A 16,155-nucleotide genomic window follows, 5' to 3' on the forward strand; every position below is an offset into this window, starting at 1 on the left:
TGTTGAAGAAGTTATAATCAGAAATGTTTGCATTGATTGAAGCCAATTGTTCGGTGTTTTTAAATTCTTGACAAATCGACATGTTTCTAACAATAGTTTTAACCTGTTTTCAATTAAATTTTTATTTTTCAAATTGTAAATAAACCGTTTTACACATTAGAGTGCACACGGGAGAGAGCCCTTACAAGTGTTCAACCTGTGACAAAACATTCACCCAAAAGGGTAGTCTAAATATATATAGAAGAACACACACAGGGGAGAAACCCTACAGCTGTCCCGCCTGCAAGAAGACGTTTACTCAGCTCTCTCACCTCAAACAACATAATAAAACACACACAGGACAGAAACATTTGCCTTAAATATAATCTGAAAACACACATGAACACTCACAGAGCTTGAACACATTTCACCATCCAACATTTTCACTGATCGTTTGAATATGAAATAGGTGAACATTACTCGATGCAAACCTTTAAGATAGTTCCTAGTTTAATTTGTACATAGTTCATTGATCTATTTTAATTAAATTAATTAAATACATTTTTACAAATACAAGTGATTAGATTTGTTTTCATTGGCTTAACACAGAAAACCTTTTGACTTTTTTCAACCTGTTTTTCAAAACAACATTTAAACAATCTTTAAAATGTGTTGTTTTTGTTCATATAAAGATTTGTTGATTTACAAATGACTGTAAATATGTTGAAGTAGTTTTATCTTTAGCTTTAGCTTTTAAATGTATGGAATATAATTGTTGGTCTTTCACATTATTGCACACACATTTTCACTGATTTATTTCTGAAGTTTCTTGTTTGTTTAAATATGAAACACTTCTGAGATTGTTCTGTATTTAGTTTGAACATGATTTACTTTTTAAATCACTTTTTGTTTTCTTGAAATTGACGTCACAGAAAATCTTTTGACTTTAATTGTAAAGACTTTTTGCTTCATGAATGATTGTAAATAAGTTAAAGTGGTTTTATCAGAGATGTTTCAATGTGTTGAATCTCAGTGTTTAGACTCTTTAAATCTGCATGTTTGACAATATTTTATTTCTTCTTTTTGTCAATAAAAAAGTTGTAAAACCTCATCTCTTCACTCTGTTATGTTATAAACTAAAACTACAATTTTCACACAAATAGACACAATTTAAAATATTTCTATTGTCAGTTTAAAAATTGGCAAATGAAATACTCGTATGTGACTTAAAATCAAAATAGTAATAATGACAAAAGGGGAAAAACAGTTTAAAGTTTGTGATTAAAATATGAAACTGCTCCACCTGGGGGTCAACACGTCACTGTGGCTGCTGGACTTTCTGATTGGGAGACCACAGGCTGTACGTGTCAGCAGCAAGTCCTCCAGAACCATCACACTGAACACGGGGGCTCCCCAAGGCTGTGTGCTGAGCCCCCTCCTGTTCACTCTGCTGACCCATGACTGAGCTCCAAAGTCCCAGCCTCCGTTATGTGCAACTTCTACAGAGGGACTATAGAGAGCGTCCTGACCAGCTCCATCACTGTGTGGTTCTTCTACAGAGGGACTATAGAGACCGTCCTGACCAGCTCCATCACTGTGAGGTTCTTCTACAGAGGGACTATAGAGAGCATCCTGACCAGCTCCATCACTGTGAGGTTCTTCTACAGAGGGACTATAGAGAGCACCCTATTACCTAATTGGCTTTTCTCAAAGACGCTTTACAAATGAGACAAACAAACAAAGATGGGAGAGCTATTGGCTTAACCTCTTAACTCCCGCCTGAACCGAGAGGATCTTTTTCCTCACGTCATCAGATTTTTTTTCCATCATTTTTTGTTGGGTGTTCAACTCATTTTTTTGGTCATTTTTTATCACATTTTTGTAAAAAATTTTGTCACATTTTGTCATGTTTTTGTCATTTTTTCACCAATTTTTTGTCCATTTTTTTCGTCAATTTTTCATCATTTTTTTGTCACTTTTTTGTCTTTTTTTCGTCAGTTTTTTGTCAATTTCTTGTGACATTTTTGCCACTTTTTCATACATTTTTCTTCACTTTTTTGTCACATTTCCATAATTTTTTTCGTCTCAGTTTTGTTGCTATTTTCACAGCTTTTTTCCAGAAGCTTTTGGACTGGGGTCAAGCCAAACTGGAGAAAATGTGCTCGGTTCAGGTGGGGGTTAAGGGGTTAAACCTTCTCAAACCCATCACCAAATCAACGCACCAAACCTTGGGGGACCGAGCCTTCGCCATTTTTTGCAAAAGTACTGTGCTGTGATACAAAGAGGAAGTTGTAGTACTCGTATTTGAATAATGTGTACTGCGGTCGATGTAAATGTCCTGGATTTGACTGAAATGACATCAACACCGCAGATAGCAGTTCTCCATAAACCTTTATTTATCCTCCTTAACGCCTACTTTACTTCTGTTATCTGTTATCACGAGCTACACCGAATAAAAAGTGAATTAGTCAGAACTCCAGCTATTTCCATAAACTCAAATGTCAGACGCTGCAGGAGAATAGTAAAAAAAAAAAAACAGCACGCTCCATATCCTCCTGCAACAAATGTAAAGTTATTACCAACAGCACAAATATAATCCGAGCAATTGCATAAATGTCAGAGTGATGGAAACATGTCTTTATGTGGGAGAAAGTCTTAATAATCTGCAGAATCATCCATTAACCCCTTAACTCCCACCTGAACCGAGCACATTTGCTCCAATTTGGCTTTACCCCAATCCAAAAGCTTCTGGAAAAAAGTTGTGAAAATAGCAACAGAACTGAGACGAAAAAAATCCAAATAGTTAAAACAGTTTAAAGTTTGTGATTAAAATATGAAACTGCTCCACCTGGGGGTCAACACGTCACTGTGGCTTCTGATTGGGAGACCACAGGCTGTACGTGTCCTCCAGAACCATCACACTGAACACGGGGGCTCCCCAAGGCTGTGTGCTGAGCCCCCTCCTGTTCACTCTGCTGACCCATGACTGAGCTCCAAAGTACCAGCCTTATGTGCAACTTCTACAGAGGGACTATAGAGAGCGTCCTGACCAGCTCCACCACTGTGTGGTTCTTCTACAGAGGGACCATAGAGACCGTCCTGACCAGCTCCATCACTGTGGTTCTTCTACAGAGGGACTATAGAGAGCATCCTGACCAGCTCCATCACTGTGAGGTTCTTCTACAGAGGGACTATAGAGAGCATCCTGACCAGCTCCATCACTGTGAGGTTCTTCTACAGAGGGACTATAGAGAGCACCCTGACCAGCTCCATCACTGTGAGGTTCTTCTACAGAGGGACTATAGATTTACAAATGAGACAAACAAACAAAGATGGGAGAGCTATTGGCTTCTCAAACCCATCACCATATCACAGACATGCAAACACATATATAGTGAGAAAGGTGACAATTCACGGGGCCGCGGCGGAACGCGCGGTTTGCGGGCATTTAACACGTAGATTCTATCATTAATTGACTCAAACAATGCACTTTTTTGTAGTGCATATGATGGACAACTATATTAATTCAACACAAGACTTTCATTTTGTTTTAGAACTGTAGTTCTAATGGCTTCAGTTTCACCACAGAGTGGACAGAGAAAAGGATTTGTACATAATGTGGAATGCCAAATCAGGGTCTGTACATCAGAAGATACCGTGTTTCTTAATTATATTAAAAAAGGATGAAATATTGTTACATTTTCGATTTTTAAATAAAGATTTTAAACTTGTATTGACTATTTATAGAAATATAACTTACACTGCAGAATATGCCGCCCTATACCAAACTAAATAAAATGTTATCTGTTTTCTGGCTACAGTAGCGACTAAAAGCTTACAAATGGTTTGGCATATGGAATAGTTGCAACAAGTCAAGTGGACACGTTCAGTTTAGTAAACTTGCCAACGTTCACATCTCTGATCAGCAGAGACCACGTCAGAACCACCCAATGACCACACCTGGAGAGGTCAGCCCTCTCCTCACTGACCACACCTGGAGAGGTCAGCCCTCTCCTCACTGACCACACGGTCCACCTGGAGAGGTCAGTCCTCTCCTCACTGACCACACGGTCCACCTGGAGAGGTCAGCCCTCTTCTCACTGACCACACGGTCCACCTGGAGAGGTCAGCCCTCTCCTCACTGACCACACGGTCCACCTGGAGAGGTCAGCCCTCTCCTCACTGACCACACGGTCCACCTGGAGAGGTCAGCCCTCTCCTCACTGACCACACGGTCCACCTGAGAGGTCAGCCCTCTCCTCACTGACCACACGGTCCACCTGGAGAGGTCAGCCCTCTCCTCACTGACCACATGGTCCACCTGGAGAGGTCAACCCTCTCCTCACTGACCACACGGTCCACCTGGAGAGGTCAGCCCTCTCCTCACTGACCACATGGTCCACCTGGAGAGGTCAACCCTCTCCTCACTGACCGCAACCGCGCATCAAACGAGCGCAGAGCGCGCACAGGACCACGGGCACCTGTGTTTCCCGGTAAATGTAGCCATAGGATTTAGCCTCACAGTAAATGTAGCTCCGTTAGCTTTATAGGTTAGATGCTCTCATGTTTCACGCGGCTGTTGTTACATATGAAAGCTACAGGCATCACAAAACTTAGAGTAGTTTGGAGCTCAGCCTCCTGCACAGTTGCGCGCTGTGTCGGTGTAACTTTCTTGTGCTGATGCATTAGCCGCTCCCGCTAGCTACGAAGTAAAAGTTCACTTGTCGTAATATAAAGCCGTATAACTTTCACCTCAGCGTCAGCGCGATGCCTCATGCGCTTCATCGCCCTCAGTGGTGCGTCTGTTGGAGCGGGTAGTACTCGTATTTGAATAATGTGTACTGCGGTCGATGTAAATGTCCTGGATTTGACTGAAATGACATCAACACCGCAGATAGCAGTTCTCCATAAACCTTTATTTATCCTCCTTATCTGTTATCACGAGCTACACCGAATAAAAAGTGAATTAGTCAGAACTCCAGCTATTTCCATAAATTCAAATGACACAGCACGCTCCATATCCTCCTGAAACAAATGTAAAGTTTTTACCAACAGCACAAATATAATCTGAGCAAATGCATAGATGTCAGAGTGATGGAAACATGTCTTTATGTGGGAGAAAGTCTTAATAATCTGCAGAATCATCCATTAACCCCTTAACTCCCACCTGAACCGAGCACATTTTCTCCAATTTGGCTTTACCCCAATCCAAAAGCTTCTGGAAAAAAGCTGTGACAATAGCAACAGAACTGAGACGAAAACAATGATGAAAGTGGGAAAAAAAAGTGACGAAAAATGTACAAAAATGTGACCAAAAAGTGCCAAAATATCACAAACAATTGACAAAAATTTGATAAAAAAATTGACAAAAAATGACACAAAGAACGACATAAAATTGACGGAAAAATGACAAAAAATACAAAAATGTGATTAAAAAATTGACCAAAAAAAATGAAAAAAAAATCACAAAAAATTACAAAAAAGTTACAAAAATGATTTGAATATCCCAAAAAATGTACAAAAATGTGACCAAAAATTGATGAAAAATTTTATAAAAATTTGACAAAAAATGACACAAAGAATGAAATAAAAAATTATGACAAAAATGACAAAAGTGTGACAAAAAGTGACAAGACATTTACAAAAAATGACAAAAAAGTTACAAAAAATTGACGGAAAAATGACCAAAAAAAAGACAAAAAAATTACAAAAATGTGATGAAAAATTGACCCAAAAAACGACCAAAAAATGACGGAAAAATTACCCCCAAAAAATGAAAAAAATGAAAAAAAAAAAAATGAAGAAAAAAAATTACAAAAAAGTTACAAAACTGAGTTGAATACCCCAAAAAATGATGGGGAAAAAATCTGATGACGTGAGGAAAAAGATCTATTTAGATGAGTTTTGTAGGTCTTAGCTTTCAAAGGAGGCGTTACACTGGCCTACAGGATTTGGGTAAAGCTGAACTGGACCAAACCAGGGCCGGGCTTCCGCTGAATTGATTTGCAGTTCTTGGTAAACGCAGCAGAGTGGAGCGGGTTCTTGGGTCTCTGCTCATTTGGATAAAGTATATGAAGCAGTTATGCAAACACAAGGCAGAGGCGGGACGAGCCTGGCCTCAGTGAGAGAAAACTGCAGCCGGAGAAGTACTTCTGTCCACGCAGTACTGGTATTTGAGGACTTTTATCCCCGTACTCCTGTGTCTGAGCCGAGGCCCTGGTTTGAATCCGGATCTGAAGATGGAGCCGGTCTTTCTCGGAGCCGTTACGATCCTGGCTTTACTTGAACAGGGTGAGTACTTCTGAAACTATATATTATTCCTATCTGCGGTATGTACTTCTGCTTCTGTTTAGTATTTGTGATGATGTACTGCAATTTAACAATGAGATACTGCTTTGAAACTGACAAAGCTGTATCAAGTTTTCGATAATGTCATGTTTTTTTGTGGAGATGAACTGAAAAAATGAGACGGAAGCGGAATTAAAGTCTGATTTTTACTTGAAAAGCAGATTTGCCTGATGAAGGCCATAGCTCTGAAACATTGACTTAATGTCCTCATAAAATAACAGATTTTTGTAGTTTCAGCAGTGTGCAGGATTGTTCCTTTCTCCCTCGCCTAGTATTTGAAGAGCAAAGTCATTTTTTCTGACTTGACAAACAAAACAAGCCACTTAAATACACACATAAGGAAAACCTCTTCTTAACAATTTGGAAAGTACGGAGCCCTGGAAGTGACCTGGTAAATGGTAAATCTCAACTTATATGGCGCTTTTCCACCTACATTAGGCCCTCAAAGCGCTTTACAGCAAGGATCCACTCACCCATTCATACACCAATGTACGCAGACACTGGGGGCAATGTGGGTGAAGTGTCTTGCCCAAGGACACAACGACAGTGTGCACTTTCAGGAGGTGGGACATCACACACAAAAATTTGTGGGGTATATATTTTTGGGTATTGTTTTTTTTTAACACATATTATCTCGGGGGTACGATATATTATGTTGGGGGATTTAAATATCTATATATTGCACTGGGTTAGTAGGGCCAGTCAGAAGATGGCCTTCATATATTTTTATATTATTATATTTATATGAAATATAAAAAAAAATCTATATTTTTTTTACACCACAAATTATCTCGGGGGAATGACATAATTATGTCGGGGAATGAGATATTATGTTGGGGGATTAAAAAAAAAAAGTTTTTAATTCGCAGATGATAATATCTCATTCCCCACAATAATTTGTGGTGCAAAAAAGAAAAAGAAAAAAAAATAATTTTCATATTTCATTGCAAAAAAATCTTCAAAAAAATAATATCTCATTCCCCTAAGATAATATGTGGGATAAAATAAATAAATAAAATGTAAACATTAAAAAATATATATATATACTTTTTTTTTAATTAAATTTTTGATTTTTGATTTTGTTTTTGTATGATGTCACTCCCAGGGCTCCGTAGGATTCTCCTGTCACAGATACAACACATGCTCTATAAGTGTTTCTCTTTGACTTTTAGTACAAAAACACTTCCTCTGGCAGAGTCAAAGTCTTGTTTACCTCAAGTCAAGAATATTTTACTTATTTCTGGATTTGAAGAGTTATTGTCTGCAGCAAAAAAAAAAATCCATCTGAGAGAAAAACTGCCTAAAAAGTTCCTGAATTATGAAAAGTTCCGCTGATGTTGAGCTGGTTTGGACTGTCCTGAAATAAGAACCATTGGAACAAGTTTTCACACCCGACATGAACCCTGAATATAAGAAGGAAAACACTTTGGATGAGACAAAGTAACAGGTTTCATTGGCTTCATTAAACCAGCACAGGTGGTGGTTATTGTGGAAAAACAGTAGTTTACAGGTATTACTGTCATTTACTCAGGGGGGTCTACTTTTTAATATAGATCCTAGGGCTGCTCGATTATTGAAAACATAATAATCACTGTTATTTTAGTCATAATTGAAATCACAATTATTCAAACGATTATTCTTTTTTTAACATCTTTATTTTATTTTTATTTATTTTTTTAAATAAAGTAAATACAATATTTTATTTATATTTATTTTATTCATTTTTTAATTAAAAAAAAACTACTAAAAAGATATGCTAATATTTTCTGTTTTCTGAACAGTCATAAAAGTACAAATGATTTCAAGTTTGCCTCGATTAAGGAGAGGTCTCTGTTTCACACCTGCCACCTGCTGGCCGGCCCTCACACCTGCACAAGTAAACTGAGCGGCGCGGCCTGATGACATCATCACACAGCGCCGTTTGTTTTTGTGTCAGGCAAAAGCATGAGCCACGGCACGAGAAATGTAAAATAATCCCAGCGCCGTGAAATAATGCAAGTCTGCTTTGCAAAAAAAAAAAAAAAAAAAGAGAAAAACAACCTGAGCTTCCAAAATAAATACAGGGAGTTAAGAGGTTAAACTTAACCTCTTAACTCCCGCCTGAACCGAGAGCATTTTCTCCAGTTCAGCTTTACCCAAATCCTGTAGGCCAGTGTAACGCCTCATTTGAAAGACCTACAAAACTCATCTAAATGGATCTTTTTCCTCAGGTCATCAATTTTTTTTTTCATAATTTTTTGTTTTCAACTAATTTTTGTAACTTTTTTGTAATATTTTTGTCAAATAGTCAATTTTTTGTCACTTTTTGTCACATGTTCATCATTTTTTCATCATTTTTTAAATCAACTTTTTGTAATTTTTTTCATCATTTTTTTGTCCTTTTGTCAATTTTTTTGTCACATTTTTGTCATTTTTTTGTCATTTTTTTGTTATTTTTTTGTCAAATTTTGTCATTTTTTTGTCAATTTTTTGTCAATTTTTTGTCAATTTTTTGTCAATTTTTTTGCCAATTTTTTTGTCAGTTTTTTGTCAATTTTTTGTCAATTTTTTGTCACATTTTTGTCATTTTTTTTGTCGAATTTTTGTCAATTTTTTTGTCTTTTTTTGTCATTTTTTTGTCAAAGTTTTCTCACTTTTTTGTCACATTTTCATCATTGTTTTCGTCGCTATTTTCTCACATGTTTTCCAGAAGCTTTTGGATTGGGGTAAAGCCAAACCGGAGAAAATGTGCTCGGTTCAGGTGGGAGTTAAGGGGTTAAAAGATTATAGTGAGGAGTAGTTTGAGGTCGTTCTTTTTTTTCCTGCTGCGATCGTAAACTCAAGCAAACACTTTGAAATAACGTCATAAAATACTTTGAATATTTATATACAACCAGCGCTTGTACTAAACATCCGGCCTGATGAAAAAATGCAGTACAAGTGTTACAGGAAATGCGATTACTGCTCAGATACACAGAGGAGTCTCCGCCGGGATCTGGGTCAACAACCGAGGAGTAAGTATTTGAGTACTTCACTCCAGTCTCCAGTAGTATTTCTATAAAGGCTGTGAAGTGAAAAGGAAAAGTTGTCCACATATTTTGCCCATGTACTACTCCATGCTACTACTACTGTCTTTCAACTGGAGCGGAGTAAAAGGAAGTTCTCTACACGAACACTACTGCAGTAAAGTACAGAGCTCGAAAACTCAAAGTAGAATCAATACTTTTGTCCTAATGCAGTGTCTGAGCAGTAACTGTAGTATTTCTGATGCAGTATTTGTACGTGCAGCGTACTTCTCTCTTCAGGTGATCTACGCTCGGAGGAAGTACTCGGTGTCTCCACCGTCGACCACCGGACCGGCCGAGTTCACCCGCGTCTTCAGAGCGCAGTGAGTACTAATACTACAAATACTACTACTACTGTTACTACTGCTACTGCTACTACTACTACTACTACTACTACTACTACTACTACTACTACTACTACTACTGCTACTACTGCTACTACTGCTACTACTGCTACTACTACTACTGCCACTACTACTACTACTGCTACTACTGCTACTGCTACTACTACTGCTACTGCTACTACTACTGCTACTACTACTACTACTGCCACTACTAATACTACTACTGCCACTACTACTGCTACTGCTACTACTGCTACTACTACTACTACTACTACTGCTACTGCTACTACTACTGCTACTACTACTACTACTACTACTACTGCTACTACCGCTACCACTGCTACTACTACTACTACTACTACTACTACTACTACTACTGCTACTGCTACTACTGCTACTACTACTACTACTACTACTACTACTGCTACTACTGCTACTGCTACTACTGCTACTACTGTTACTGCTACTGCTACTGCTATTACTGCTACTGCTACTACTGTTACTGCTACTACTACTGCTACCGCTACCACTGCTACTGCTACTGCTATTACTGCTACTGCTACTGCTACTGCTACTACTACTGCTACCGCTACTACTGCCACTACTATTACTACTACTACTGCCACTACTACTACTACTACTACTGCTACTACTACTACTTCGACTATTGCTACTACTGTTTTTCTACAGCAAGTGCTTTCAGTCATACTTTCACTGAGCAACTCTTCCTTTTACTGCAGTAATATTTGACCTGTACTGTCTGTACTTTTGAAACCAAGTACTGAGACCATCACTACTCAAACATAAATCAGACTTTAACTAAAACTGGCAAAAGTAATTTGAACACAATATTTTTAAGTAACATTCTTGGCTCTACTCACATCTGGATCTAAAGTTGTGTCAATTGTAAAGTCAAGTGCCAGAAACTATCTCTTGGTTTGTGCTCCCTCTAGTGGACACTTGTGATATTACCGAAATACATCAGTTCAGTTTATGATACTTTTCACTCAAAATAAAAATGTGTTATAAACGTATTGCCACCCGCCTAAACCAAATGCATTCTGTCTTCTTTGGCTATTATATAGGTCTGTGTAACAACTCATTTGAAAGCTAAGACCCACAATTTTGGTCACTTTTTGGTTGAGTTTTTGTCACATTTTTGCTGAATTTTTGTTGATTTTTTTTGCAGAATTTTTGTTGAATTTTTGTCACTTTTTGGTTGAATTTTTGTTCAATTTTTTTTGAATTTTTGTTGAATTTTTGTCAATTTTTTGGTTGAATTTTTGGTTGAATTTTTGTCAATTTTTTGTCAAATTTTTGTTAATTTTTTTTTTATTTTTTGTTGAATTTTTGTCACTTTTTGTTGAATTTTTGTCACTTTTTGGTTGAGTTTTTGTCAAATTTTTGTTGAATTTTTTTTATTTTTTGTTGAATTTTTGTTGAATTTTTTTTATTTTTTGTTGAATTTTTGTCACATTTTTGTTGCATTTTTGTTGATTTTTTTGTCACATTTTTGTTGCATTTTTGTTGATTTTTTGTCACTTTTTGGTTGAGTTTTTGTCAATTTTTTGTGAATTTTTTGTTGAATTTTTGTCACATTTTTGTTGAATTTTTGTCACTTTTTGGTTGAGTTTTTGTCACATTTTTGTCACATCTTTGTTGCGTTTACATCCTTGTTTTCTCATTTTTTGTAGCTGTTTTTGTGCTTTTTTCCAAAGATTAGGGTAAAGCCAAACTGGAGAACATGGGATCCGTTCAGGTGGGAGTTAAGAGGTTAAGACAACTGTAAGATCTCATTTCTTATACTTACATGCACTACTACTACGACTACTGCTACTGCTACTACTCCGACTACAGCACGTATATGAAGTATATCTGTTCTCCAGAGTCAACTGTTCCGAGTACTTCCCGCTCTTCATCACAGCTCTGTGGACCAGTGGAATGTTCTTCAGTGAAGGTACTTGTACTTTTACTGCAGTAACTATTTCAACATTAAACATTTTATTACATCAGCGTCACCTTTGACCCAGACCGAACAGCTGTAAGGTCTCTCCTCTGTGTGCGTCATGTAAAATCATGTTTTTGACTGAAATAACACACATTGAGTGGGAACAGCAGATAATACTAACATTCATTTATTAAAAGGACTATATGGAGTTTAAAAATGTCAAAATGAAGTATTTTTCTCCCCTGCTTGTTCCAGTCATGTCCTAACGTGTAGAATGAGCTCAGACCTGTTCACCACAACGGCCTCTAAAATCCTGCACTGTCACTCAGAAAGGTGTTACTTCAGGTCTGAAGTGCCGTCATGCACAAGCTTATTATAGAAGCTGCAGTTACACGTAAGACCTGTGGTGGCAGTAGTGAGCATAAAATGGTCAACTTGCATCTAGTCTCTTTAATCCCTTTACTCCCACCTGAACCAAGCACATTTTCTCTAGTTTGGCTTTACCTGAATCCAAAAGCTTCTGGAAAAAAGGTGGGAAAATAGCAACAAAACTGAGACGAAAACAATGATGATGTGGCAAAAAAGTGAGAAAACATTGACGAAAAAGTGACGAAAACATTGATGAAAAAGTGGCAAAAATGTCACAAGAAATTGACAAAAAATTGACAAAAAAATGACAAAAATCTGATAAAAAATGACAAAAATGTGACAAAAAAATGACAAAAAAATTATAAAAATGACGAAAAAATAACAAAAAATGACAAAAATGTGACAACAAAAAATGACAAAAATTTGATAAAAAATGACAAAAATGTGACATAATGTGACAAAAAAATGACAAAAATTTGATAAAAATGTGACAAAAAAATGACAAAAAATTGATAAAAATTACGAAAAAATGACAAAAAAATGACCAAAATGTGACAACAAAAAATGACAAAAATTTGACAACAAAAGTGACGAAAACATTGATGAAAAAGTGGCAAAAATGTCACAAGAAATTGACAAAAAATTGACGAAAAAATGACAAAAATGTGACAAAAATGTGATGAAAAATTGACAAAAAAATGACAAAAATCTGATAAAAAATGACCAAAATGTGACAAAAAAATGACAAAAAATTGATAAAAAATGACGAAAAAATGACAAAATAAATTACAAAAATGTGATAAAAAAATGACAAAAAAATGAGAAAAAATGGGACAAAATGTTTTTAAAAAAAAGGCAAAAATGTGATTAAAAAATTGACGAAAAAATGACAAAAATGTGACAAAAATGACAAAAAAGCTACAAAAAAAAATTACTAAAAAGCTTCAAAAATGAGTTGAAAACCCAACAAAAAAATTACGGGAAAAATGTGATGACGTGAGGAAAAAGATCCTCTCGGTTCAGGCGGGAGTTAAGAGGTTAATCGATATAATTGAAAATGCACCTGTAACATCTCGTTTACAAGAAAAGATCAGACTTTATCGATCTGACACCTCTTGGTATCGGTTAACATCAGATATCAGGGATCAGAAGCAAAGTAGCTGGATTGATGCAAATGTTATTTTCATGTTTTTTGTGGAAAAAATAACTGAAATAAACAGTTAAAAATGAAATAAAACGTTTGCTTCTTTACATAAGTCTGATCAAAGCTTCAGTTGTAATGATGTGTTCTGTTCATGATGACATTGTGAGGACCAGTTTGACCAGTTTTTGACCAACAGAGTGGGGACATTTTTGGAAAGTGAGGACATTTGGGTGGCCCTCACTTATTTGAAGGTCAAGATGTGGGTTTAGGGTTAGAATTGGGTTTAGATTAGTATTAGGATTAAGGTTAGGGTAATACATTATGAGTGTCCTCACTGAGATAGAAATACAAACGTGTGTGTGTGTGTTTGCAGGTCTGTCCAGTCTGTGTGGTCTGCTCTATCTCTATGGCCGACTGCAGTACTTCTGGGGTTACGCCTCTGCTGCTCAGGGACGGTCAGTGCTTCACCACTGCTGCTGTTAACGTGTCCGTTTTTTGTTTCACTTTCACAGCTTCTACACACAAACTGCACTAAACATTCAATAACAGTTGCTTTCTCTGAAATAAGATGGAATTGGTGAAGAACAATCAAAATGTTGCTGTATTTAACCTCTCACCACCCGCCTAAACCGAATGCATGCTGCCCTCTGTGGCTATAGGCCTGTGTAACACCTCATTTGAAAGCTAAGACCCACAAAATTCATATTTTTCCTCGTGTTGTTGCTGTGTTGTTTTGTCACATTTTTGTTTAATTTTTGTCACATTTTTGTTTAATTTTTATCACATTTTTGTTGAATTTTTGTTACATTTTTTTGTTGAATTTTTGTCATTTTTTTGTTAAATTTTTGTCATTTTTTTGTTGAGTTTGTGTCACATTTTTTTCAAATTTTTATCACATTTTTGTTGAGTTTTTGTCATTTTTTGTTGAGTTTTTCTCACTTGTTTTTTTATTTATTTTTGGTCACTTGTTGGTTGACTTTTTGTCACATCTTTGTCACATTTTTTTCAAATTTTTGCCACATTTTTGTTGAGTTTTTGTCATTTTTTTGTTGAGTTTTTGTCACATTTTCTTTTTTTTTAATTTTTGGTCACTTGTTGGTTGAGTTTTTGTCATTTTTTTGTTGCGTTTACATCCTTGTTTTCTTCTCATTTTTTGTGGCTATTTTGGTGCTTTTTTCCCAAGAAGCTTTTTGATTAGGGTAAAGCCAAACTGGAGAAAATGGGATCCGTTCAGGTGGGAGTTAACAGGTTAAAAAATGGATGAATTTTTTTTTTTTAATTGATGAAAAAATTACAAAAATGTGACAAAATGCGACAAAAAAGAACAAAAAAATGACCAAAATGTAACAAAAAAATGACAAAAATTTGATTAAAAATTGATAAAAAAAAAAAAAAGTCACAAAAATGTCACAAGAAATTGACAAAAAATGGACGAAAAAATGACCAAAAATATGACCAAAATATATCAAAAAATGACAAAAATTTGATAAAAAGTTAAAAAAGAAAAAAAAGTGACAAAAAATTACAAAAAAATGACCAAAATGTGACAAAAAAAAGAAAATTGATAAAAAATGGATGAAAAAATAAAAAAAAATGACGAAAAAATAAAAAAAAAATGTGATAAAAAAAATGACAAAAATGTGACAAAAAAGAACAAAAAAATGACCAAAATGTAACAAAAAAATGACAAAAATTTGATGAAAAATTGATGAAAAAACAACAACAAATGTGACAAAAAATGACAAAGAAAATTACAAAAAAGTTACAAAAAATGAGTTGAACACCCAACAAAAAAATGATGGAAAAAAAATCTGATGACGTGAGGCGGTTCAGGCGGGAGTTAAGAGGTTAAATTGGCGCTTGCTTGCAGTTAGCTTTGCCCGTTAGCCTGTTAGCTTCTTCTTCGTGATTCTATTAGTGTGAATTGGTGACTGCGACCCGGAGGCAGTCAAGTTGCAATTGTGGTTTTCTGGCCAGAGACACCAGCGAGAGACACCAAAAGAGGCTACGGTTAGGATTTAATAAACAAGTTACTTAGTACTGCTTTAAAAAGTTATAGCAATATTTCTGGACCTTAAAACTATGGAGAAATGTGTGTTGTTGTTGTTTTTAAAGAAGGTCCTGTGGAGTTTTAATGTAACACAAGTTGGATCTGGAGTTTAAAGGAAGTTGGTCTGAGGCAAAATACAAAAATTAGCGAGAGATGCTGCTGTTTTGGGGCTTTGGGCTTTATAACTACTGGGGAAAAGAGTGAATCATCTCTCTTCCTGTCTGACGTTCTCTCTGCTGTGATTGGTGGATCGGCTCAGACTCCTCCCTCCCTGTGCTTCCAGATTGGCCCCGTTGTACTTCTGCGGGACATTTCTGTGGGCTCTGATCGGCGGCTCCGCTCTGGGCGTGTTTCTGTCCTTCTCCAAAAGCTACCTGGACGTGGACCTGCGTCAGACGACCACCGCTGCCCTGGGTCTGGACTGACAGGCACAAAGAGGAGGAGCTCACACAAGCCTGTTACAAGTGATGGCCGGTGTTAAGATGGCAACACTGTGCAGCACATTTCCTGTTAAGCACCTTTCACAATAAGACCAGTTTATCAAAATAAAATCATTATTGGCACATTTTTACTGTGAATTTGTCATTATTGGAAATACTTTTGTAATCCGTGTACGATCATGTTATAATCAGATAATAATCAAGTGACACTCCATCAACTGCTCCCTGTGACTATGATAACAATAATAATAGACATAGAATAATGGAACAGAAGCCATCAAGTTCCGCCTTTCTTGAAATTCCTGCGGTCATTTAGAAATAGATCAACTAATGCTCGGGTTTCTGTGAAAAGAGTGTCAAAACAAGGCTGAAGGATCTCAAATTATTGAAAATTCTCATGGAAATGGTTTTGTTTTTGCTTATTTTTACATCAAACAGAATTTTATTCAAATTAATCCATTTAACTCCCACCTGAACCGAGCACATTTT

General features: G+C 36.4%; 2 protein-coding genes across 2 annotated transcripts in view; one reads left to right on the top strand and one right to left on the bottom strand.

Moving 5' to 3' along the window:
- Nucleotides 1–16,155, bottom strand: part of LOC306982459 (NLR family CARD domain-containing protein 3-like) — a gene marked incomplete at both ends in the record, with an annotated part of 160,469 nt that overhangs the window by 135,719 nt on the left and 8,595 nt on the right. The gene's annotated exons all lie outside the window — the stretch shown is intronic.
- On the top strand, nt 6,219–15,651 carry LOC306982461 (leukotriene C4 synthase-like; the record flags this gene model as incomplete). Its single annotated transcript, XM_079582396.1, has 5 exons — nt 6,219–6,270; nt 9,595–9,694; nt 11,602–11,672; nt 13,550–13,631; nt 15,510–15,651. The coding sequence occupies 5 exons, from the start codon at nt 6,219–6,221 to the stop codon at nt 15,649–15,651; spliced, it is 447 nt and encodes a 148-aa protein (XP_079438522.1).

Source organism: Gobius niger (genome assembly GCF_951799975.1).
Source record: "Gobius niger genome assembly, chromosome: 24".
Taxonomy (NCBI): Eukaryota; Metazoa; Chordata; class Actinopteri; order Gobiiformes; family Gobiidae; genus Gobius; species Gobius niger.